This window comes from Chiloscyllium punctatum, chromosome 41, assembly GCF_047496795.1.
Source record: "Chiloscyllium punctatum isolate Juve2018m chromosome 41, sChiPun1.3, whole genome shotgun sequence".
Lineage (NCBI taxonomy): Eukaryota > Metazoa > Chordata > Chondrichthyes > Orectolobiformes > Hemiscylliidae > Chiloscyllium > Chiloscyllium punctatum.
In genome coordinates this window covers 9,740,376-9,767,464 of record NC_092779.1, presented here as the reverse complement: position 1 = coordinate 9,767,464, position 27,089 = coordinate 9,740,376, and the positions used below count along the sequence as shown (strand labels likewise).

At 45.2% G+C, this 27,089-nt stretch overlaps 1 protein-coding gene across 4 annotated transcripts in view; it reads right to left on the bottom strand.

The window, feature by feature from the left end:
• Window positions 1–1,002: 1,002 nt before the first annotated feature.
• The window catches only part of LOC140464832 (cadherin-20-like), a 160,796-nt gene continuing 134,709 nt past the window's right edge, over window positions 1,003–27,089 (bottom strand). For 3 of the 4 annotated variants that reach the window (XM_072560337.1, XM_072560339.1, XM_072560340.1), the window contains 5 exons: window positions 26,576–26,712; window positions 22,177–22,298; window positions 19,441–19,558; window positions 8,932–9,183; window positions 1,003–2,405 (listed from right to left, as the gene is read on the bottom strand). In XM_072560337.1, coding sequence (XP_072416438.1) covers window positions 1,909–2,405; window positions 8,932–9,183; window positions 19,441–19,558; window positions 22,177–22,298; window positions 26,576–26,712 — 1,126 coding nt within the window. In that variant the 3' untranslated portion in view covers window positions 1,003–1,908. Of the gene's footprint in view, window positions 2,406–8,931; window positions 9,184–19,440; window positions 19,559–21,515; window positions 21,525–22,176; window positions 22,299–26,575; window positions 26,713–27,089 lie in introns of those variants that run through there. The other variant, XM_072560341.1, reaches the window with a different exon arrangement.

Below are 27,089 nucleotides of genomic sequence, written 5' to 3'. Positions count from 1 at the left end.
AATGGTTTGTATACCAAAGCCAATCAGATTTTCAGAAAAGTGGAATAAAATCCAGTTTTATTTCACTTGATCAATGAGCTTCCATCTACCATAAGGTCAGAAGTGGGGATGTTCGCTGGTGATTGCATGATGTTCAGCAGCATTCCTGAGTCCTCATATAATGAAACAGACCATGTCCTGAACAATATATCGGTTTGATGAGTGGCAAACATTTATGCCACACCAGTACCAGTCAATGAGAACCTGCAACAGCAAAAAAAAATCTAACCATCACCCCTTGATACTCAATGGCATTGCCATCGCCGAATCCCTCACCATCACCATTCTGGGGGTGACCATCGACCAGAAACTGAATTGGACCGATCAAACAAACACATTGGTTACAATACTTGCAATGAAAAACAGAAGATGCTGGAAAAGCTCAACAGGTCTGACAGCATCTGTGGAGAGAAATCAGAGTTAACATTCCAGGTTAAGGGTCACTCAATCCAAAGCGTTAACTGATTTCTCATCTCAGATGCTGTCAGAGTTGCTGAGCCTCTCCAGCATTTACAGTTTGTGTTTCTGATTTACAGCATCTGCACTTTCAGCTCTGATTTGGTGACAACAGCTGGGTGTTCAGAGGTGGGGAACTCACCTTCTGACTCCCCAGAGCCTCTTCACCATCTACAAAGTACAAGTCAGGAGTGTGATGGAATACCCCTCACTTGCCTGGATGGGTGCAGCTCCAACAATACTTAGCAAACTCGACATCATCCAGGACAGAGCAGCCCGCTTGACTGGCACTTCATCCATCACTTTGCGCATTCGCTCCATTCGCCTTCGGATGCACAACAGTGTATACCATCTACAAGATGAACTGCAGCAGCTCACCAATACACCTCCCATAGCACTTTCCAAATCTGTGACCTCTACCCCTGAGGGCAGGAGCAACAGATACATGGGAACACCACACCCCCTCCCCCCCCCCCCCCCCCCCCCCCCCCCCCTCACCTCCCCACCGTGACTTCCTCTCTAAGCCACTCACCATCCTGACTTGGAAATATATCGCTGTCCCTTCATTGTCACTGGGCCAAAATCCTGCAGTTGCCTACCCAATGGCATCAGGAGTATATCTGCCCCTTCCCCACAGATTGCAGCAGCTCACCAACACCTCTGAATGGCAATTTAGGACAGGACAACAAAACAAAGCCTGCCTGAAGTTGTCGCTGGCGCTCAATGAATTGAGCAAAACCAAACTTGAGGCCTTGATGAGGGTGGGGTGCGGGGAGTGGGGGGGCAGTGGTTACAGCCTATTGGAGGGGGTATTGGTTAGCTGCACATCCCCGCCATCAGTCTGTGTGATTCCTTTATATACAGAGAGGAAAGAGGCAGCTTAAAAGTCTTACAACAGGGCAGCTGTGTGACATTGCAGACTGGAAATGAGCCTGCTAACTGTGTGACTGAAGCAGTTGCCTGATTAATAAGCTCTGCGCCTCTGCATGTATTTACAATGAGTTCTAAAAAGGAAAAAGCAAATTCCAAATGTAGGTCAATCCCATTCTGATTGAAGACTGTATCCGCTTGAGAGCTGGAGGCTGTGTGATGTCATTGCTCAGCGTTTGATTAGTGTTCAGTGTTACACAGGCAGGATCGGACCCTTTTCATTCTCAGAGACTGAGCCACATTAATGTCTTATTTTCTGCTCTTCTCTCTGACAGGCGAATAAAGACTTGAGTAAATCAGATTATTTTTCCATTGTTTCTCCCACGAGACCATCTCGTCACAGCTATTGTCTTTCATGGTGTGATTAAAGCTGGTAAAAGGTCTAAAAGGTGCTTTGTCCTGATTAAAGGCCCTTTAAACCAATATGGAGAGAGTTTCATGTTGACGCGATTAGTCGCAGTCGAAGAAGCTCCCAGTTGCTGGCTACAAGTAGTCTTCAGCGCTCTCCGAGCCCCCATACAGATCGGCCAGCTTCTTGAATCGGGGGCCCCAGTCGGTGAGATAATCATAATTGAGGTCTGAGTCTGTCGAGCCCGACTCGAAGGAGCTCAGCGATTCTGCCACCGAACCATTCCCCTCAAACGCGTAAGTCTGCAAGGAATCGAAAGGAGGGGCACTCGGGTCCGTGTTGGCATCGTGCAACTTTGCCAGGATGTAGCTGTTCACGTTGCTGCTCCCCGCTCTGGACTGCGATACGTATCTGGAGACACTCTGGATTTCGGGAAGCATATCCCTCCTAGATTTTGAGATCTGAACTTCTCTTGGATTCCACAAGGCAGCAATGTCGAAGGCCTCAGTATCCTCTTCCCCACCACCTTCGTCATCGTATCGAACAATATTTTCATGGACATTCTCCTCATCGTCGACAATCAGAGAATTCTTCTTGTGCCTTCTCAATGTTAGAATAAATAACACCAACACTGAAAGGAAAGTGCAACAAATAGTGTAGGTTAGCAAAGGTTAGGCCACGGTTCTTGCATTAGCCACAGTGTGGTCTGTATTGAGACTTCCTTTGGATTCAAAAAGTGGGCAGATCATACTAATCCCAGGAGATTAGGTAAATGAGAAGCACTGTATTATATTATTTGGATGGGAATATAGGAGGCATGGACAGTAAGTTTACAGATGACACCAAAGTAGTTACACTAGTTACCTGATGAAGGAGCAGTGCTCTGAAAACTAGTACTTCCAAATAAACCTGTTGGACTATAAGGTAAAAACAATGACTGCAGATGCTGAAAACCACATACTGGATTAGTGGTGCTGGAAGAGCACAGCAGTTCAGGCAGCATCCAACGAGCAGCGAAAACGACGTTTCGGGCAAAAGCCCTTCATCAGGAATAAAGGCAGTGAGCCTGAAGCGTGGAGAGATAAGCTAGAGGAGGGTGGGGGTGGGGAGAGAGTAGCATAGAGTACAATGGGTGAGTGGGGGAGGAGATGAAGGTGATAGGTCAAGGAGGAGAGGGTGGAGTGGATAGGTGGAAAAGAAGATAGGCAGGTCGGACAAGTACGGACAAGTCAAGGAGACAGTGCTGAGCTGGAGGTTTGAAACTAGGATGAGATGGGGGAAGGGGAAATGAGGAAGCTGTTGAAGTCCACATTGATGCCCTGGGGTTGAAGTGTTCCGAGGCGGAAGATGAGGCGTTCTTCCTCCAGGCGTCTGGTGGTGAGGGAGCGGCGGTGAAGGAGGCCCAGGACCTCCATGTCCTCGGCAGAGTGGAAGGGGGAGTTGAAATATTGGGCCACGGGGCGGTTTGGTTGATTGGTGCGGGTGTCTCGGAGATGTTCCCTAAAGCGCTCTGCTAGGAGGCGCCCAGTCTCCCCAATGTAGAGGAGACCACATCGGGAGCAACGGATACAATAAATGATATTAGTAGATGTGCAGGTGAAACTTTGATGGATGTGGAACATCTCCAAGACACCCGCACCAATCAACCAAACTGCCCCGTGGCCCAACATTTCAACTCCCCCTCCCACTCTGCTGAGGACATGGAGGTTCTGGGCCTCCTTCACCGCCGCTCCCTCACCACCAGACGCCTGGAGGAAGAACGCCTCATCTTCCGCCTCGGAACACTTCAACCCCAGGGCATCAATGTGGACTTCAACAGCTTCCTCATTTCCCCTTTCCCCACCTCATCCTAGTTTCAAACCTCCAGCTCAGCACTGTCTACTTGACTTGTCCGGACTTGTCCGACCTGCCTATCTTCTTTTCCACCTATCCACTCCACCCTCTCCTCCTTGACCTATCACCTTCATCTCCTCCCCCACTCACCCATTGTACTCTATGCTACTCTCTCCCCACCCCCACCCTCCTCTAGCTTATCTCTCCACACTTCAGGTTCACTGCCTTTATTCCTGATGAAAGGCTTTTGCCCAAAACGTCGATTTTGCTGCTTGTTGGATGCTGCCTGAACTGCTGTGCTCTTCCAGCACCACTAATCCTGTTGGACTATAACCTGGTGTTGTGTGATTTTTTATTTTGACCAAGACTGGTGGTATAATGGACTGTGAAGAAGGTTATCTGAGATCTTGGTCAATTGGGTCAATGGATTGAGGAGTGGCAGGTGGAGTTTAATTTGGATAAATGCCAGGTATTGTATTTTGGTAAAACAAACAAGGTCAGGACTTATGGAAGGGCCCGGGGTAGTGTTGTAGAACAGAGACACCTAGGGGTTCAGGTGCATAATTCTTTGAGATTTCCGTCGCAGGTGGACAGGGTGGTTGGGGCAGTGTTTAGTACGTTTGCCTTCATTGCTCAGACCTCTGAGTGTAGGAGTTGGGACGTCATGTTGAGGCTGAACAGGATGTTGGTGAGGCCTCTTCTGGAATAATGTGTCCAGTTCTGGTTGTCCTATTATAAGGATATTATTAGACTTCAGAAAAAATTTACCAAGATGGTGCCTGGAATGGAGGGTTTTGGGATATAAAAAATAAACTGGCAAGGCTGGGAGTTTTTTTACTGGAGTGTAGGAGATTGAGAGATGACCTCATTGAGGTTTATAAAATCATGAAGAGCATAGATAAGGTGAATGACAAAGGTCTTTTCCCTACAGTGGGGGAGTACAAACTAGGGCCTATTTTTTGAGGTGGGAGGTAGGAGATAAGAGGCAACTTGTTTTACACAGAGAGTGGTTTGTGTGTGAAATGAACTGCCAGAAAAAGTGGTGGATACAGGTACAGTTACAACATTTAAAAGACATTTGGATAAGTTCATGAATAGGAAAGATTTGGAAGGATATGGGCCAAATGTAGGCAGGTGGGACTAGTTTAGTTTTGGGAATGGACTAAACTAGTCGGTGTGGACTGGATGGATTGAAGAGTATGTTTGCTGTATGACTCCATGACTGTAAATAAAAGGCACCGGGATAGGTATGGATATGAATAGGAAGGTTTTAGAGGGGATATGGGCCAAATTCTGACAAATGGGATGAGATCAGTTTAGACTTTCTGGTCGACATGGACAAATTGGACCGAAGGTCTGTTTCCGTGTTGTATAACTCCATGACTGAAAGTGCCTGGTGTATATCACCCCTGAATCCCTTACCATTCAGTTCAATGCAAGGAAAAAGGAGGTGGATATCAACTAACAACAAATTCAATCTTGGCCACTTTGCCCCAAGTCAAAATGACCCTTACCACCCCCCAATCAACGGTACTGCCAGACTCCCTCCCTGGATTTTTGAGATCAATCGTAATGGACCAGAAGAGGAAAAAAGGAAACAGTGGTATTGGGAATATTGCTATGCTCCTTTTTTAGTGGAGTGATCTAATGTGAACTGAATGTTGCATTACAACCTTGTCTCAGCACAGCAGTAGTGTGACCACCCCCCCCCCCCCCCCCCCCCCCCCCACCCCCCACCCCCCACCTTGTCAGATCATAACAGTTTGGTTGGAGACACATTGCTCACAATCACTTGCCGTTCTGTAATGAATAAATATCGTCCAATAGTACGAAGCATGTGACTGTAGGGGTAGACATATTTTCCTGTCACAGAAAATAATAAAAAAACAGACAAAAATGTCCACTATGAAGTTTTTAAATGTTGCAGTAATTGTGGGAATGGTCACCGAGCTGGGAGGTTGTCTCAGTGACATCCTCAGTGCTGTGGAGCCTCCTGTGAAATGCTGCTGTCGGGTGGAATCTATTTGGTTTCGTTCCTACTGCTTCTGGTTGTCTGTTGCAGTGTGGATCGAAGTCAATGAGTTTATTGATGGAGTCCGTGGATGAGTGCCACGCTTCTAGGAATTCTCTAGCTGTCCTCTGTTTGGCTTGTTCAATTAGTGTTGTGTTATCCCAATCAAATTTGTGGCCATTGTCATCTGTGTGTATAGATACTAGGGCTAGCTGGTCGTGTTGTTTAGTGGTTAGTTGGTGTTCATGAATGCAGATTACTGGCTGTCTACCTGTTTGTCCTATATAGTGTTTCGTGCAGTCCTGATATGGAATCTTGTACACCGCATCTGTCCTGCACATGATGGGTATCCTTAGTATCAGATGCTGCCAGACCTGTCGAGTGTCTCCAGCACTTTGTGTTTGCTTCAATGCCTTTTATCCATTCCCATTCCCTATGCATCAATATTAATTATTGGCTGACAAAGGACTTAAAGTTGTAGAGTTGAGGCCATAAATTGATCAGCCACAAATGGTGAAACAGGCTACTGAGGCCAAATGACACCTGTTCCTATTTTGTAGGTTCGTCGTCTATAACATGGAGAGTTCCATGACTGGTGCTTTCAGGCCTTGTATTGATCCTAGGTTCACTGACACAACTAATGAGTTTATCAGTTCCTGAACTGTTGCCCTTCAGCCCTAAATGAGGGGTGACAGAATTACAAGGATCCACTCAATGAAAGTTCACCACAATCAGGGAGGCAGTTCCATTGAAACAGGGACCAATCAGGGAGGCTGTCCCACTGAAACAGGGACCAATTAGGGAGGCAGTTCCATTGAAACAGGGACCAATCAGGGACGCTGTCCCACTGAAACAGGGACCAATCAGGGAGGCTGTCCCACTGAAACAGGGACCAATCAGGGAGGCTGTCCCACTGAAACAGGGACCAATTAGGGAGGCAGTTCCATTGAAACAGGGACCAATCAGGGATGCTGTCCCACAAACAGGGACCAATCAGGGAGGCAGTTCCATTGAAACAGGGACCAATCAGGGAGGCTGTCCCATTGAAACAGGGACCAATCAGGGAGGCTGTCCCATTGAAACAGGAACCAGGAAACCACAGACCTACTTTCCATTATGTCTCCAATAAAATAATTTCTGATTGTAGTAAAACCAAGGGGACCACATTTGGAGAATTGTGCACAGTTTTGGCCCCCATATCTCAGGAAGGATGTACTGGCCCTGGAACGTGTTCAGAGGAGGTTCACAAGAATGGTCCCAGGAATGAAAAGCTTAACATATGAGGAATGTTTGAGGACTTCGGGCTTATAGTCGATGGAGTTTAGAAGCATGAAGGGGATCTCATTGAAACTTACAGAAGACGGAATGGTCTGGACAGAGTGGATGTGAGGAAGATGTTTTCATTGATACGAGAGACTAGGACCTGAGGCCATAGCCTTAAAGTAAAGGGCAGACGTTTTCGAATGGAGATAAGGAGAAACTTCTTCAGCTAGAGAGTGGTGAATCCATATAATTCACTGCCACAGAAGGGTGTGGAAGGGTCATTGAATATATTTAAGACTGAGATAGGTTCTTGAGTATCAAGGGGAACAAAGGTTACAGGGAGAAAGTGGAAGAATGGTGTTGAGAAACCTATTAGCCACGATTCAATGGTGGATCAGACCAGATGGGCTGAATGGCCTAATTTCTACTCCGATGTCTTGATGGTCTTATGGATTGTACACCCCCCCCCCCAGATAAATCCCCACCAGGAGCACACCTCCCTAAGTTTGGCCTTCGCTGTTCATCAGCATATTGTGAACTTCACTCAACTCTCAGTCTGCTGGAACAATTCGTATGTTTCTGCTGAGCCATGACGTTAAGGAACAAATAAAGGTTGACACCTCAAGGCTGACTTTAGAAGAGTGTTCCATGGAACAGGTTAATAGGTGCATGGGAACTGAGGGAGACCATTCAGTCCCTTGAATCTGTTCCATCACTTAATGAGATCATGGCTGATCCATGTCCCAGCTTCATGGGCTGGATTTTACTGAGGACACAAGGATCACCATCTCCATCCCCACCTTGTGCTCAGGAGCCCACCCGCCAAAATGCCTTGTAGCCATTTTATCAATGACCGGCCCTGAATTGGCTCAGGGGGAGATTCCCTCCCCCTTGGGAGACGAGGGCCCATTATGGAGAGCTAGTGGTCAGTCTCATTGGCCAGTAGCTCTACAGTCTCAGCAGCGCCAAGCTGGAGTGCTGGTCACGGATGGCACTGCAGACAGTCCTGAGAAAGAGGAGAGGCCTGACTGAGGCTATTGGCAGGTTGTGAGCTGCAGGCCCAAGTGAGTTGTTTGTGGGAGGGTTGGGGGGGCGCGGGGGTTGGTGATGAAGGGTGGGGAGGGTCTGAGTATGGCCTTGGAGAGGCATCGCTGACAGGCATGGGGCGCCAGTGATCACTAACCCATGCAGACTACCTGCTTATGTAAGTATCTCCCTGCTTTGGGGAATGGGGCAGGGAGGTGCTTAGTAAAATAGCATGAACCACACAATCACAGCATTGGGGAAGAAGGAGGCCATTCGGTCCATCATGCCTGCAGAGATTCTATTCCCCAGTGCCAATCTCCTGCCTTCTCCTCATAGCCCTGCACACATTTCTATACAAACAGTGATCCAATGTCCCATTGAATGGTTCAGTTGAATCTGCCTCCACCACATTTCCAGGTAATATATTCCAGGAGGGGTGTGTGAGGTGCTAAAGTAGCCATTAACTGGGCTTCAATCAAATCAAAATGGGAGGAAGGATTGGGGTGGGTGAAAAGACATTTAACAAACACTCCTATCTTCTAGCTTGTCTTGGGTGGTAAGGAAGTATACATTCACCTTTAGCTGACGTGCTCTAATTCATTTTGATAACAATAACTAATTGATCAGCTATGATCTAGAATGAGGTTAAGAATCACACAACGCCAGGTTATAGTCCAACAGATTTATTTGGAAGCACTAGCTTCCAGAGCATTGCTCCTTCATCAGGTGGTTGCCAATCACTCTATGGAGAAGTGCTCCAAAAGCTAGTGCTTCCAAATAAATCTGTTGGACTATAACCTGGTGTTGTGTGATTTTTAAATTTGTCGATCCCAGTCCAACACCAGCATCTCCACATCATGACCTAGAACAGCAGGGCTCGATGGGCTGAACAGTCTCCACCCTTCCTATGTTCCATGTGAGCTGGCATCAACTGCCATTTGTGGAGTTGCAAATGTCAACTGAAATGCCTGTCACTGACCCTTTTGGGCCAATCTAACGTCGATGTTTAAAGTCATTCGCTTACCCAGCATGATGAAGATACATCCGAGAATGGCGATAAGTGCTCCTCTGCTCAGGCTGATGGGAAGACTGTAGGCCTCGACACTACAGGAACGAACATTCCCATCGGGATCACAGCCGCACACTCTGATCGTCAGAGTGCTGGTGCTGCTTTGCATTGGAAGACCAGAGTCAGCGATGAGAATGGGCAGGTAATAGGTTCCCTGCTCCTGGTGTTTGAACCCAGCTCTTCTGGTCAGAATCCAGGCAGTATTGTCTAAAAGGATCAAACATAGCACAAAACAGGCTTCAATTTGATTTACAAAATGCAGTGTTGGCAAAGTGGCTTTTCTTTTTATTCATCCATGGGATGTGGGTGTCACAGACAAGGCCAGGATTTAATCACCGTCCCTATACAACTAAGTGATTGGCTCAGGGTACAGTTATGAGTCAAACATCTATTAAAATACTGCGGTTGCTGAGGATCTTAAATAAAGACTTTTGTTTGAGGAGCATGTATTGCCCATTCCTAACTGTCCCAGAGAAGGTGGAGGTGAGGTGACTTCTTGAATTACTGCAGTATGCGATGTTGGGTATGCCATGAGGGAGGGAATTCCAGGATTTTGACCCAGTGACACTGAAGCAATGATGGCATATTTCCAAATCAGGATGGTGAACGGCTTGGAGAGGGAGAGGAACTTGCAGGTGGTGATGTTCCCATGTGTCTGCTGCCCTTGTCCTTCCAGCTGCAAGAGGTTATGGGTTTGGCAGGTGCTGTCTAAGGAGCAGTGCTGAGTTGTTACAGTACATCTTGTAGATGGTACATACTGCTGCTACTCTGCATTGATGATGAGGAAAGTGAAGGTCAAAGGGGATGGATGGGCTATCAAAAAAGCAGGCTGCTTTGACTAGATAGCGTTGCATTTTTTTTTAAGTGTTCATCTACACATGTCCAGGCAAGAATATTCTATCACATCACATACATTGTAGAGTTGGCACGACTGTGTGCACTTATTGTTTCCAACATCTTGGCCAATGCGAGCTGGGAGAAAGTGAGGACTGCAGATGCTGGAGATCAGAGCTGAAAAATGTGTTGCTGGAAAAGCGCAGCAGGTCAGGCAGCATCCAAGGAGCAGGAGAATCGACGTTTCGGGCATCAGCCCTTCTAATGTGAGCTGGTCCACCTTCTGCCACATTTTGTAGCAGTCAGCAGCCTGTTTGGCCATTTCCGAGGGCATTTACAAGTCAACCCTATTGCTGTGGGTCTGGAACCAAATTTTCCCTGCCTAAAGGATATTAGTGAAGCCTAAGGAATGAGGGGACTGTTCCGTTGGGACGGGCCTCATATGAACCATGGGCCCAGAGTCCTGGTGAATTGTATAATAACTAGGGTTGTTAATTAGTCAGGGTAGGGTGGGGGGATGGTGGTGGATACTCCAATTAAAGGGAAGCTTAAAAAATCAAAAAGAAACAAGAGAGCCAGAGTGCAGGATAGTGAAGAGATGAATTGATAATCAGGAGGGAGCAGAAAATATAAGCAGAAGCGTGCAGCAGAAATTGGAAACAGAATAAATAATAATAGTAAAAAGTCAAAGCTTAAGGCTGATTGGCTAAATGTAGAAGAGAAAAAGAAACAATTGAATATGACTTGATAGCCATTATAAAGACATTGCTGCAGGGTAACCAAGATAGCAAACACAATATTCAAGGTTAATTCTGGAAAAACAGGCAGAAAGGAGAAGATGGTGGGGTGGCTTTGTGAATAAAGGACAGAATCAGTGTTATGGGAGTGGCGGTAAAGTTACAATAGATCCTGATGTAGAATCAACTGTAAATAAAGAATAGCAAGGGAAAGCAGCTATAGGTGGAAGTTCTCTATAGGCTTCTGAAGAGTTACCAGATGTATAATGACAAAGTACAAACAGAGAAATTACGAAGTTGTGTGTGAAGGGCAAAAAACTAGCTATGAGTGATTTTAATTAGCATATTTAATGGACAAATCAGCTAGGTAGGGATATCATGGAAGCCAAATTTGTTCAAAGAGCATCAGGGATTGTTTCTGAGAGCAGTACTTCCCAGCAGGCCACAGCAGCATGGTCAGTGAGCCTGGAGTGGAGTGAGACGGTCAGTGGGACCGGAGTGGAGTGAGATGATCATTGGGCATGGAATGGGGTGAGATGGTCAGTGGGATCAGAGTGGAGTGGGTTGGTCAGGGGGTCCAGAGTGAAGGGGGATGGTCAGTGGGCCCAGAGTGAAGGGGGATGGTCAGTGGGATCAGAGTGGAGTGGGTTGGTCAGTGGGTCCAGAGTGGAGTGGGTTGGTCAGTGGGCCCAGAGTGAAGGGGGATGGTCAGTGGGCCCAGAGTGAAGGGGGATGGTCAGTGGGCCAGAGTGAAGGGGGATGGTCAGTGGGATCAGAGTGGAGTGGGTTGGTCAGTGGGTCCAGAGTGGAGTGGGTTGGTCAGTGGGCCCAGAGTGGAGTGGGATGGTCAGTGGGCCCAGAGTGAAGGGGGATGGTCAGTGGGCCAGAGTGAAGGGGGATGGTCAGTGGGTCTGGAGTGGAGTGAGTTGGTCAGTGGGCCCAGAGTGAAGGGGGATGGTCAGGGGCCCAGAATGGAGTGGGATGGTCAGTGGGTCTGGAGTGGAGTGGGTTGGTCAGTGGGCCCAGAGTGAAGGGGGATGGTCAGTGGGCCCAGAATGGAATGGGATGGTCAGTGGGATCAGAGTGGAGTGGGTTGGTCAGTGAGTCCAGAGTGGAGTGGGATGGTCAGTGGGCCCAGAATGGAATGGGTTGGTCAGTGGGTCTGGAGTGGAGTGGGTTGGTCAGTGGGTCCGGAGTGGAGTGGGATGGTCAGTGAGCCTGGAGTGGAGTGGGTTGGTCAGTGGGCCCAGAGTGAAGGGGGATGGTCAGTGGGCCCGGAGTGGAGTGTGATGGTCAGTGGGTCTGGAGTGGAGTGAGATGGTTAGTGGGCACGGAATGGAGTGAGACGGTCAGTGGGCCTGGAGTGGAGTGGGTTGGGCAGTGGGCCGGTAGTGGAGTGAGATGGTCAGTTGACCTGGAGTATGGTGAGATGGTCAGTTGACCCAGAGTGGAGTGGGATGGTCAGTGGGCACGGAATGGAGTGAGACAGTCAATGGGTGCAGAGTGGACTGGGTTGGGCAGTGGGTCCGGAGTGGAGTGGAATGGTCAGTGGCCCAGAGTGAGACAGTCAGTGGGACCAGAGTGGACTGGGATGGTCAGTGGGCCTGGAGTGGAATGGGTTGGTCAGTGGGCCTGGACTGGATTGAGATGGTCAGTGGGCCCAGAGTGGAGTGGGATGGTCAGTGGGCATGGAATGGAGTGGGATGGTCAGTGGGCCCAGAGTGGAGTGGGATGGTCAGTGGGCCTGGAATGGAGTGGGACGGTCAGTGGGCCCAGAGTGGAGTGAGATGGTCAGTGGGCATGGAATGGGGTGAGATGGTCAGTGGGATCGGAGTGGAGTGGGTTGGTCAGTGGTCCAGAGTGAAGGGGGATGGTCAGTGGGTCCGGAGTGGATTAGGTTGGTCAGTGGGTCCAGAGTGAAGGGGGATGGTCAGTGGGTCCGGAGTGGAGTGGGTTGGTCAGTGGATCCGGAGTGGTGTGGGTGGTCAGTGGGTCTGGAGTGGAGTGGGATGGTCAGTGGGCCTGGAGTGGAGTGGGATGGTCAGTGGGCCTGGAATGGAGTGGGATGGTCAGTGAGCCCAGAGTGGACTGGAATGGTCAGTGGGTCTGGAGTGGAGTGGGATGGTCAGTGGGCATGGAATGGGGTGAGATGGTCAGTGGGATCGGAGTGGAGTGGGTTGGTCAGTGGGTCCAGAGTGAAGGGGGATGGTCAGTGGGTCTGGAGTGGATTAGGTTGGTCAGTGGGTCCAGAGTGAAGGAGGATGGTCAGTGGGTCCAGAGTGGAGTGGGTTGGTCAGTGGGCCCGGAGGGGATTAGGTTGGTCAGTGGGCCCGGAGTGGAGTGAGACGGTCAGTGGGTATGGAATGGAGTGAGACGGTCAGTGGGCCCGGAGTGGAGTGGGTTGGTCAGTGGGCCCGGAGGGGATTAGGTTGGTCAGTGGGCCCGGAGTGGAGTGGGTTGGTCAGTGGGCCCGGTGTGGAATGGGTTGGTCAGTGGGCCCGGAGGGGATTAGGTTGGTCAGTGGGCCCGGAGTGGAGTGAGACGGTCAGTGGGTATTGAATGGAGTGAGACGGTCAGTGGGCCCAGAGTGGAGTGGGTTGGTCAGTGGGCCCGGAGTGGAGTGGGTTGGTCAGTGGGCCCAGAGTGGAGTGGGTTGGTCAGTGGGCCCGGAGTGGAGTGGGATGGTCAGTGGGTCTGGAGTGGAGTGGGATGGTCAGTGGGCCTGGAGTGGAGTGGGTTGGTCAGGGGGCCTGGAGTGGAGTGGGATGGTCAGTGGTCAGTGATCCCAGATTAGAGTGGAACAGAATGGCCGATGGACTGGGGTCTCGGAGCAGGGCAGCTGGCGGTCAGTGGACTGGGGTCTGGTGCGGTCAGCACCTTGTGATCCCGGTTGGGGTAGGCCCAGCATGGTGGAAAGCCCCTAGCATGGACCGACTGCAAGCTATAGAAGGACAGTAATATTTATCTTTTAACGTTACTTCCTTGAGTTATATTATGAAGAACTGTAATGTAGAACTTTTAGCTTTTTTCTTCATTTCTCTATTTTCATACCTAATCTATTTTAGAAGCTAAGATTTGTACCTAGGTACTTTGTATCTAAGATAGTATTGTGTGTGGCGACATTGGATATCTTTCACTGTACTCCTATAATTCCGTACTTGAGTACATGTCACAATCGAACCTAATTCTAATTCTAATTTTAGATTCAGTAATGTGTACTGAGGTGGAATTAATAAGATACCTCATGGTTAAGGATCCTCTAGGGGGTAGTGATCACAACATGGCAGAATTTCAAATTCAGTTTGAGGGAGAGCACCTCGAGTCTCAAACCAGTGTCCTTAACTTAAATAAAGGCAGTTACAGAGGAATGAAGAAGACATTGTCTACAGTGAATTGAGAAAACCGACTATGGGAAAAATTAGCGGATAAAAAATAGCAGACATTTCAGCAAGTATTTCATAATAGTCAGCAACAAGTTATTCTGATCAGGAAAAAGGACTCAGTGAGAATAACCCATGGCTATCAAAGATAGTCAAAGCAAGTATTCAATCACAAACTAAGGCAGTGCAAACTGATGGTAAACCAAAGGATTAGCAATTATTTTATAGTCTAGATTAGAGTGGTGCTGGAAAAGCACAGTAGACCAGGCAGCATCCGAGGAGCAGGAAAATCAATGTTTCAGGCAAAAGCCCTTCATCAGGACTAAAGGCAAGGAGCACCCAAGGTGGAGAGGTAAATGGGAGGGGGTGGGGCTGGGGAGAAGGTAGTAAAGAGTACAATGGGTGGATGGGGGCGGGGATGAAGGTGATAAGTCAGAGAGGAAGGTGGGGGAGGGTAGGAAGCAGATGTGGCTGTGGTTGCGGGTCTGTTTCAGTACTTGGTTGAAGAGCTTCAGGGCAGAGGAGATGACCAGCAGAGGATGACTAAAGTCTAATAAAGAGGGAAAAATGTGATCAGTAAAGTAAATTAACAAGAGATAAGAACAAGCAGCAAGAACTTCTGTGGCTATTTAAAAAGGAAGTCGCAAAAATATGGGAGTTTTAGAGGATGCAATGAGGAATTGATCATGGGAAACAGGGAAATGCCAGTTAATTTACACTAATATTTTTCATTGGTCTTCATAGTGGAGGATACTGTTAACATTGCAAATATAACAGCTGGGGTGCTGATTTTGCATTGTAACAGTTTCTTTCATGAGGGTCAACATATTTGACAAACTATTGAGGCTGAAGACACACAAGTCACGAGGACCCAATGGCCTGTATCCAAGGCTTTTAAAGGCAGTGGCTGCAGAGATAGTGGAGCTACTGATTGAAATATTCCAGAACTCGCTGGGAGGATTCCATGCAGATTGGAAAGCTGTTTATGACACCCCTATTCAAGAAGGGAGGCAGACTGAAAGCAGGAAACTGTAGGTCAGTTAGCCTTACACCTGTTGTTGGAAAAATGTCAGAATCTACTAATAAGGAAAAAGTAGCAGAACACTTAGAAAAAAAAACTTAATGCAATCAGAGTCAATATGGTTTTGTGAAAGGGAAATGATATTTGATCAATTTGCTGGCATGTTTTGAGGCTATCATAAGGATAATCAATAATGTAGAACAGATTGATGTGGCCTATTTGGGCTTCCAGAGGGCATTGGATAAAGTATCAGGTAAATTACACAAGATAGGAGCTCCCAATACTGGAATCATGTATTAGCATGGATTGAGGGTTGTTAACACACAAGACAGGGAGTCAAGATTAATGGTTTTATTCAGTTTGGAAAGATATAACTTGTGGAGTGCCACACGGATCAGTCCCAGGATCTCAAGTGCTTACTATCTATGTTAATGACTTGGAAGAAGGGGTAGAGTGTAATGTATCTAAATTTGATGATTGTACAAAATAGATGGGAGGGCATGTTATGATGAGGACATAAGGAATCAACAAGGCGATATGGATAATTTGAATAAATGGGTATCAAGTTGGCAGATAGAGTTCAGTGGAATAAGGGGAGAGGTCATTGGCAAGATGAATCAAAAGGCAAACTATTATTTAAATGGAGAGAGACTCAAAACAACACACACAAAAGGATCTGGGTGTTCTTGTGCATGAAATTCAAAATGTGAGCATTCAAGTTCAGCAAGTAATTAGAAAGCCAAATGGCCTGTCATGCTAATGGGCAGGAATTTAAAAATGGGAAGTCTTGCTCCTACTGTACAGTTTTGCTGGTGAGGCTGCATCTGCAATACTGTGTGGTTTTGGTTCCCATATTTAAGAAACGATGATAGGCATGAGAAGCAGATTCAGGGCTGCGAATGTGTTCTGTTCTTGAGTCTATTTGCAAGTTAATTCATACACAAGTTGGGACACATGCAGGACAATATAAAACAGCTGCTTGTAAATAGAGAACTGTTTCTATGTTGGATCTTTAAAATTACACCCCTGTACGGGATCATGTTTGTAAGTCAGGTGTTTGTAAATCTGAGACCCCTGTACAAGAATCTGAGGGGAACACAGCGTAAATGTTAAGAAGATGTGTCCACTGTGTGTGGGAGAATCTGAAATTAGGGGACACTCATTTAAAATGAGAATTTATTGTCCCAGAGGATGGTGAATGTCTGAAGTTTGCTATCCCACCTCGTTACGGAGGGTAGATTACTATCAGTATCTAGTGAGAAGGTGCATAGATTTTTGAAATATTGAGGAATTGAGTGCTACGGGGATCTGGCAAGGAAGAGGAGTTGAAGTCAGGAACATATCAGTCATAATCTTTATAGAATGATGGACAAGCTTGAGAAGCTGAATAGCCTACTATGCTCCTATTTCTTATACCCTTATGGTCTGATGTCCCCCTGTATGTTAGCCATAAACTGCTAAATTACTTAAAATAAAGGCTGCGGATGGTGAACATCTGAAACAAACATAGACAATGCTGAAGAAACTCAGCAAGTCTGGCAGCATCTGTGGAGAGAAAAACAGAGTTAACAGTTTGAGTCCAGGGTAACTCTCTTTCAGAACTGCCTCAATTTCTTAAGTGAACTTTGACCTTCAATGTCAATAGGTAGGCAAAACACACCTAAATTTTTTAAAATGTGTCACCCGCTAGTTGTGTACATGGGGCCACAGAATAATCTGCACATCGAAGCAAGGAGAAGAACTGCAGTCACACAGCACTTTATCAAACCTCTGCAAAATGTACACATTGAATGAATGATTGTGAAATGCTTTGAGAGAAAGCTAGTGGGAAAACTGTAAGTCTTAGTTTTAAAATACTACAATAAATTAAATATAAATCTGTGGTGGACTCATCAACTGCAAATACATGTGTTAATGCAAATCTGAACTGCAAGGTACTTATTACCACTTATGATAGAATGCAGGAACTGGAATCTGCCAGTGAGAGTTAAAATGAGAGTTAAGTGTGAGGTTATTACCAGGACCCAGGTCATCCTAAAGCTGCAACCAAGAATAAGGATATGATGGGTAGCTCCCTGGGATTGGGTTAGGGTTAATTCACATGTTCTTCTGCTAGCAGAGCCTATAGGGTTGTATTTGGGTTAAACTATTAAAACTAGTTTACAGAGAACCATGCAGAAGATGAGTATGATCAAATTAGCTAACAGGGTCATGAAAAGCTATTGTGTAAGTTTAATGTATATACATTGACTGAAGTCTCTGCTTCTGCAGAATTCCAGTGCTTTGGAGTCACTGGCTGGAGCTCTGATTCCCCAACCTCAGCTGCTTTTCTGGTTTCAGCTTCCTGATCCCCCAATGAGACCCCATCTGGGAGCAGCAACCTTGAGTTGACTTGTGCCAGGCAAGATCATATGAAGACTAGCCTCCCTATGCCATTATTGAGAAAATACAAGCTGGAAGCTGTAACCTAGCTTGTGACAATGTTGAGTCCAGCTCCTGTGCAAATATCAACTAATACCAAAGCCTCTCTTTCAGTGCTTCCCAAATACTTTCTCACTCTGACCCCCATATTGAGCCTTGCACGTTGTTGTGATTGCTCAGTGGGAGAAATAGGGGTTGGGGTTAGGGTGAGTGTGACAGCAATATCTTGCTAGACAGCAAGTTGCTAACATTCGATCAGGCCTCCATATGAAATCAAAATACTGCAGCTGCTGGAAATTTAAAATAAAAACAGAAAATGCTGGCGGTATTCAGCAGGTTTAGCACCATCTGCAGAGAGAGAAACAGAGTTAACATTTCAATTCCATTATGATTTCTTCAAAGCAGTTTTGAAGAAGAGTGATTGGATTTGAAACAGTAACCCTGTTAAGAACGTACCATGTACAGATGTTAATAAAATGATATTGAAGAGCTTTGATTTAGTGAGAAGGTGCAAGCAGCCTTGGGGAGAATCAATGTACAGACACCCAGAGCCCACCGATACTCCAGACTGGTGTCTCAGTGGAAGATTAGTAGTATTGGCTTAAAGCACTTACCTTGTTGACAGTGCTATTTCTCTCTCTGGCAACATGCCACTTACCATTGACAAATTAATATATATGTTTGTGCATTTTGCAGAGTGCAATCCAGCTGACTATGAGTGTCCTCATGTACACATGGTAAAAATGCAAACACATTGCACATTATATTTCATGGGCCCCTTGAAATGATCCCATGGCACTGTTTTGAAGACCAGTGGAGTTTTTTTGTTGAGATCCTGGTCAACATTTATCATTCAATCAACAATGCTGCAGCAAGTGACCTGGACATTATCACCTTCCTGTTGGTGGGAGATTGCTGTGTGTAAATTGGGTGCCACATTTCCAACAGTACAACAGTGGCTACACTCCATTGACAGTAACTCACTTTGATATCTCCTGAGATCATAAAGTGGAATGCAAGTCTTTCTGTTTGATTTTAAGAACTCCTTTTTTAGCTGTTTATCCATTGCTTTGTGGCTATGTAGAGACAGTTTCATGGTAACATCACTGGACTAGCCACTCAGAATTCCACGGTAACGTTCTGGGGAATGGAGCTTGAATCCCACCATGAAAAATGGTAACATTTGAATTCAGTACAAATTTGGATTAATTACAAGTAAAGCTTATATAACGATGACCATATTAATGACTGTTAATTGTCATGACAAACCTCACCTTGTTCACCAATATCTTTCAGAGAAGGAAATCTGCCTTCCTTACCCAGATTGGCCAACATGTGATTCCAAAGCAAAAGTAACGTGGTTGATTTTTAACTGCCCTTGGGGCATTTTGGGCTCAGCAGTAAATGTTGGCCTAATCAGAGACCCCCTTGACCCATGAGTGAAAAAGAAATGTGTTTTATTTCACAATTGAAACAGCCTGGATTACTTACATTAAAAAAAACTACAAGATGTTTGGTTCCTTTTGGCAATATTAGTGATGTTAGTGACGTTGATTTGAAGTGTGCTGAACAACATTGTGACTGGCAAACAATATGGATTGTAAAATACAAAACAATGTGAGATACACTGAGCATGTTGATGAGATACCACTGCATTATAACAACGATCATGGAGCTTGGTATACCACAAAAGATTCTGTGGTGGGCACTGCTTTGTTTGCTTTTGTTGAGGGAAATTACAATTCTTTCAGCATTCACTTCATCCAAAGCATATTACTCTTTAGAAACCGTTAATATTTGTTCTGCAGTTCCAGAAAAATACATATTTGTGAATACCTATTGTTGAAATATTCAGAGATTATGAGCAAAGTGTTGTTACAAATAAACAGTTCTTCACCTCCTCACAAAGAATAAACCAAGACACGTACAGAAAGCTGAAGTGAATACAAAAAGGAACTTTACATCTTTTTGTTTGTGTTTCACTTGAGTGTGAATTTCAAACTAAATAGATGACCCTGGGGAAAAACTGCAGTGTGATGTGAAGGAGCTATGGAGGTAAGTGTAATTGTACCTTGATTGTCACGCACAGTGAAGTTTGGGTTGCTTGCTGCCTCAGGAGCTAAGCTGTAGTAGAAGTGATGACCTCCTTGAGGATTATCCAGGTCCACTGCACTGACCATCTGAATGAGCTGTTGAAAAAGGAGCAGATTCACAGAAGTCATTCCGTTGTCAACGGCAGCTGCTTCTGTGCACTTTGCACAAAAACGATGATGCAAACACACAGCAAACAATTCGGCAACGAGCGACCACCTCATAGCCAGGACGCACAGGGCAGTAATCTGTTCTGGTCAATAGCAAGGGATTGGTTTGGACAAATATTTCTGTAAATAAAAAATTCACACCATGCTTCTCATTTTTTAGAAAAGTGATGCATTTGCTGCCCACCCCTAATTGCCCAGGAGAGGCCTACAGGTGAGTGGTTTCTTGAACTGCTGCATTTTTGGTCTATTGGGACATCCACAGTGTTAATAGGCAAGGAGTTCCAGACTTTTAACTCAGTGACAATGAAGGAACAATGATATAGGTCTAAGTCAGGTTGGAATGTGATTTCATAGAATCATGGAGAGGAAGAATCCCTGCAGGGTGGAAGCAGGCCATTCGGCCCATCATGTCCACACTGCCCCTCTGAAGAGCAGTCAAGAGTTTGGTGCTGGAAAAGCACATCATTCCTAATGAAGGGCTTTTGCCCGAAATGTCGACTCTCCTGCTCCTCGGATGCTGCCTGACCTGCTGTGCCTTTCCAACATCACACTCTCGACTCTAATCTCCAGCATCTGCAGTCCTCACTTTTGCCCTCTCAAGAGCATCCTACCCAGACCCACTCCCCTACCCTCTCCCCACATCCCTGCATTTCCCATGGCCAATTCACCTAGCTTGCACATCCTTGGACACTGTGGACAATTTAGCATTGCCAATCCACCTGACCTGCACATCTGTGGACTGTGGGAGGAAACCAGAGCACCAAGAGGAAACCCACGCAGTCATGAGGAGAATGTGCAAACTTCATACAGTCGCCTGAGGGTGGAAATTGAACCCGGGACCCTGGCACTGTGAGGCACCACTGAGTTGCCCTGTACCAGTTTGACAGCGTGCATGCAGGCTGTGATGTTCCCTGATGTCTTCTACCCTTGTCTACATAGGAAGGTAATGTTGAAAGAGGCTTGCAAGTTGCTGCAGTATATCTTGCAGATGGTACATCGAGCTGCCACTGTGCCCCGGTGTGGAGGGAGTGAATGTTTAATGTTTGGTAGATGGGGCGGTGGTTAAATAAGTTGCTGTGTCATTGGATGAGATTGAGCTTCGTGAGTATTGTTAGAATTGCACTCAACCAGACGAATCCACACCGCAGCAGGCTGAGCACTGAGATGTCAGTGTGATAGCATGCTGGAGAATTAAAATAACAGGCCAATGGAAACTCAGGGTCCTTCATTCTTTCTGCAGTCTCCATTCACACTTACTGCAATGAAACACTACAAATACGTGGCTCCTTCCATTGCCTTGACAACTATTTTCTTTGCATTTGAGTGGAAATAGATTGCCAATCACAGAAGAGTCAGAATTAAGTCTCTAACTTGATTCTCGAGCAAACTATCAAGCAAGATGCAAATCTCCAGGTGTTGCAGGATTGAGTGATGGAAGGAGCACCCAGACAATCACAAAGGCCAACCTCCCATCTTATAGAATCCATCTACTAGGCCCGCTGTCAAGGAAAGGCCGCTAGTATTCTCAAAGATCCATCCCACCCTAGCAATATTTATCTACAACCTCTACCATCAGGGAGAAGGTACAGAAGCCTGAACACACTCACCAGCCGGTTTCGAAACAATTTCTACTCTACTGTTGTTAGAATATTGAATGGACTCACAAACTCTTAACATTTGCCTGTACCTGTGTTTTTGTTTTTGCCGCTGCTTACCTATTATTTACTTATCTATGCTATTTAACTCTATGATCTGCCTGTATTATTCACAAGACAAAGTTTTTCACTGTGCCTTGGTACATGTGACAATAACTTCAATTCAATTCAATTCAATTCAGGTGAATTGACAGTTGAAGATAATGAAGAAAGGGAGTAGTGTCATTAACCTGAAGAGGTTGAGTGGAGAAATGCTAAAGTGAATCCATTTGAGCCACCAAGGAATTGGGTCAAGTCTGAGGAAAGAAAGAGGTTTTTTCTACTGTGCAAACAAAATCAAGCATCATATTTGTATATTTGGAACAAAAATCCACATATATCAGGAAACTGCAAGAACATATGAATGGGAAGACTCTGTGTGTATTATTGCTTATCAAAGTTTACTGAAAAGGGAGTCAGCCTACCTTCTGCAACTTTTTATTTACAATTCACAGTATGATACAAACACCAGTGTGTTTTCTCCCCTTCTTGATAAATTGCCTTTACTGGGGAAAATCAGCCCTTTGTTTTTGAAATCCACCAGAAAATCAGCCCTAAATATACACCCCAGTGAGCATTAGCTGCTCTCTATCATCTCTGGGGTATGTGCCAGTTCATTTGAAAAACATCTTTTATAAAATTGTGAATGTCTGAACAATTTCTGGAGATGGGTTCTCAGGAGCAAAGGATTTTTGAACCAGGAGAGAAAAATTCAAGAATTTATCCTCTCCATAAAAACGCCTCACCGTGCTTCAGCTAGTCAGTTCATTGGAGTTAAACAGGGTGTGATGCTGTCTTGTGAATCTCATAGGGAATCTTGATGAAATGAGCCTAGTCCCAACTTTTCCTTACCTGACCCGGTTTGGCATTTTCACAGATATAGGCCTCACGATCCTTCACAAACTCGGGTGCGTTGTCGTTAATATCGAGGACTTTCACTGTGACGGAAACACTCCCAATCTGTGTGGGGTTCTCTGAAATGAAGCAGACACCATCCAGACAGCTCACTTTATCTGTGCTCAACATCGAGCTGGCACAAGCTAGACACTTACGTCTAAAGATGTATATTAATCCATGAGTTTTTGCTCTGCCATCTCATTCTGAGCTGCCCTGTAACAATTTGACAAATGACCAAACCCTTTCACACTTTACTGAAATCAGCTTTATTCTGACCTAAAGAAAGGAATAAAGGTGCATTTATGTAGCACTTTTCACTATCTAACATATTGCAGCCCATTAAGTATTTTTGACATGTAATGTTGGGAAACAAGGTAGCCATTAACACACGAGAAAACTCTAACAAATAGCCTGGTGGTCAGGATCAGATAGTTTGCTTTCTCAGTGATGTGATTGAGGGAAAGTTATTAATTAGATGAACAGAGATAAATCCCCTGCTTGTCTTCGGAACAATGCCAAGGGCAGCTGGCATCTCGGCTTGATGTCTCTGATGGTGCAGCATTGCCACAGAACACACTGGGGAGTGCCAGTCTGGATTAGAGGTCAACAGTGTGGGACAGCCATCAAGGAATCCAGGCAGGAATTCAGGACAAATACCTTTATTCAAGGAGCAGTGAGATTGTAGAGCTCACTGCAACAGAGGCTCCAAGGAACGTATTAATTCCATGTCAGCAATAAAGAATGTCTTGGACTCCACCTGGCAGCATTTGTTTCATGGACTTATATATAAGCTATAGATTGCAGAAGTTTTTTTTTCTCTGTAAATGAAGGAGATGTACAGTTTTCAACAAATTGGAATTATTTGCATGTTGAAATGATCACAAATGCAAAAACTTATTATTTTACACTTTCCTTTTATTTTAGTGATTGTCTCTATCCTCATTATAAATTAAAGTTCTAGAGTTACATACGTCTACAGTACAAAAAAAAATCTTTGGCCCCATCACGTCCACGCTGGTCAAAAATAACTATTCTATCCCACTTTCCAGCACTTGGCCCTTACCCTTATATATCTCAGCATCTCAGTGCACATCTAAATACTTGCTGAATTGTTATGAGGGTTTCTGCCTCACACTGTTACAGGCTGAGAGTTTCAGATTCCCACCCTCTGGGTAAAAAGAAGGTTCCCTTGCATTCCCCTCTAAACCTCCTGCCCCTTCCCTTAAATCAATGTGCCTGGTCATTGATCCCTTCATCAAAGGAAAAGATTTCTTCCAGTCTACCCTATCTATGCCCCTCATAATTTTACACAGCTCAATCATATTGTCCTCTCAGTCCCCTCTGCTCCAAGGAAAGCAATCTTTCTTCATAACTAAAGCTCCCATCCCAGGCAACATCCTGGTGAACCTCCTCTGCCTCCTCTCCAATGCTGTCACATCCCTCCTATAATGTGGATTCCAGAACTGCTGTGTCCTAATCAAACTTTTCCACAGTTCCAGTGCAACCTTCCTGCTCTTGAACTCTATGCCTTAGCTACGACGACTTGTTCAATACGCATTGTGTAATTTGACGTCCATGATTGTCCATCTCAAGATTGAAACAAAAAGTATAGATGTACATAGGAGAGGCAAAAGGGAGAAGGGAACAGAAGGTTATTGCTGATAGAGTTAGTTGTGGAAAGATAGGAAGAACTCGGATGCACGAGAAACAGCAGTGTCTGGTTGGGTCAAATGGCCAGTTTGTGATTTAAGCATCGTGTGTAAGACTTGTGCATTGAAATCCCTGGAGTGGGATTTGAGATTACTGAATCACAGGGTCACTGCAGATTGACTAATTTCTCATAAAAATAAAAACAATATTGATATCAGTACGCTGGTATTACAGATTTCACCCCAGTGCTTTATGTATGGATTGGAATCTTGTCATGGCGTTGTTAATTGACCAAGGAGCTGATTCATTGGTAGAGACTCTGGGGTTGACCTTTGAGGAAGAGTTGAGTATGTTGGGTCCTATATTCTTTGGAATTTAGAACCACAAGAAGTGATCTGACTGGAAAAATACACAAGTCTGAAGGGATTGGGAAGGGTAGACTCCGAGATTTTGAGAAGATTTGTAGCTCAGGTTGAGGTTCTGGATGTAGGTTTGCTCACTGAGCTGGAAGGTTCATTTTCAGACATTTCGTCACCATACTAGGTAACATCTTCAGTGAGCCTCTGGATGAAGCACTGTTCATGTTTCCTGCTTTCTATTCATCTATACAGTGTATTCAAAAAGAATGGGTACCTAATGAACACAGTCCGCCGATTTCTCAGCAACAAACTCAAACAAGCAGACAAAACATGTCCAGAAACCCTAGCCACTCTCACCTACATCAAAGACATCTTAGAAATGACTACCAGACTACTCAGACCCCTTGGCATAATGGTAGCCCGCAAACCCACCAACACAATAAAACAGCAGCTAATGAACTATACAGACAACAAGCAAAACTAATGACATTTACAAAGTACCGTGCAAGGACTGTAACAAACACTACATTGGACAAACAGGCAGAAAACTAGCCACCAGGATACATGAACATCAACTAGCCACAAAACAACATGACCCTCTCTCACTAGTATCCTTACATATGGATGAGGAAGGACATCATTTTAACTGGGACAACATATCCATCCTAGGACAAGCCAAACACAGACATGCACAAGAATTCCTAGGAGCATGGCATTCCAACCGGAACTCTATCAATAAACACATTGACTTGGACCCCATTTACCGCCCCCTGAGAAAAAGAACAGGAAATGACATTACCATAGGAAATGATGTGCCCACAGGAAATGACATTGCCAACCCAAGGAACTCCAAATATATAAACAGAAAGCAGGAAACCTGAGCAGTGCTTCGTCCGGAGGCTCACTGAAGATGTTACCTACTAAAATGAATCTTCCAGCTCAGCGAGCAAACTTACATCCAGACTCTGAGATGTTTTCCCTGGCTGGGGAATTAAAAACACAGGTGTACAGTATCAGACTATGGGGCCAAACATCTAAGACTGAGATGCGAAGACATTCTTCAAATAGTTGTGAATTTTGGGAATTCTCTCCCTGAGAGGTTTAGGTATGCCTGCCCCATCAGATTGAAATTGGCAGATTTTTGATTTCTTCAGAAATTGATGGAGATGGGGAGACAATGAAAAAGGAGTTGAGGTAGATCAACCACAGCTGAAAATGTGTTGCTGGAAAAGCGCAGCAGGTCAGGCAGCATCCAAGGAGCAGGAGAATCAATGTTTCGGGCATGAGCCCTTCTTCAGGAAATCAGCGCTATCCTGAAGAAGGGCTTATGCCCGAAACGTCGATTCTCCTGCTCCTTGGATGCTGCCTGACCTGCTGCACTTTTCCAGCAACACATTTTCAGCTCTGATCTCCAGCATCTGCAGTCCTCACTTTCTCCTAGTGGATCAACCACAATCTTATTGAAGATTAGAGCAAGTTCCAGGGGCTGCTGTCACATTGTATGCTGACATTGATTGTGATCTCCTGGCTACTCTCCCACACACCATCAGATAATTGTGAGTGCAGAATTTGTCAGTGTTGGTTCAGACAGGGGTTTCCTTGCTCCGCCAGTCCATAATGCGAAAAATAATTGATGAAGCCAGGACACACTCTATTGTTGGCATAACAAATCCCGACCACATTTTAAAGCTGAACAGAATAGCCTTATGCATAGGTGTGAGAGAATTGTTGACTCTCTGTAGGTGGAGTCTTTAGCTTAGGCCAACACAAGGGCAGAATTTACCAATGATTACTCCAAGCCGATTTATATTTCTTAATGTATCTTTTGGGGTATTCTAAGGTTTGTGCTTAAATTACTGATGTACTTTCCCCGGCATTGCAGGACCACTCTCTGGTTAGATTGCCCTAACTTTGCTCAAGCACAGCAGGTTTATAACTTCGAAGCAATGAATATTGTTAAATGACCCTGTAGGGCATAATAATATCCTTATTCAAAGGAGTCTTAACTGATCCTCAGACCCTGAGAATGCATCAGCTTTCCACTTCAGTGCAGCCTCATTGTGAAGACGTTCATCAAAAGGCAAACCTTTTCATTTCAAAATGTTATTAAACGCTACACATAAGATAAAATCTAAACTGTTGACTGTTTGAAAGTCTCTTTGGGAACTTGGTTGAATTGCTGCCTCACAGCACCTGAGCACATTTTCCTTGTCCCCCCCCAGCTCCTTTTAATTCATGTTGCATCATGACTGCAATATCTAGTCAAACTGAATTAACACAAACTGCTAACACAAAAGGGCTGTGCAATATTTTAATCAAATATTGAGTGATCCTCAGGTACATACTCATTTCCATCGCCAGGACTGTGATGTTATGCCATGAGAATTGCTCTCGGTCCAATGGCTTTGCAATCATTAAAGCTCCGGATGCTATGTCAATGAAGAAGAATCTTGTGGGATCAGTGGATCGGTCAATTGAATATCTTTGAAATCAGCAGAAAAGAGGTGAGAGGAAAAGGCAACATTAATAATCCATATAGCTTTCTTGCATCAGAAAAAAATCAATCAAATATAATTTAAGATCAACCCAACTTTTTCAGACGTTTGCTTTTTCATTTCAATCATCGCTGGTCAAATATTATTCTGTGAGATTGTAAATGCTGTGCATTCATTACTCCTGACTGTCTCCCTAGAATACTGTGTACAGTTTCAGTCTCCTTGGTTAAGAAGGGATGGAGACAGAGAAACATTGAAATTAGGTACAGGAGTAGGCCATTTGGCTCTTCAAGCCTGTCCTGCTATTCAATCTCATCATGGCTGATCACCCAACTCAGTCCCCTGTTCCTGCTTTCTCCTCTTC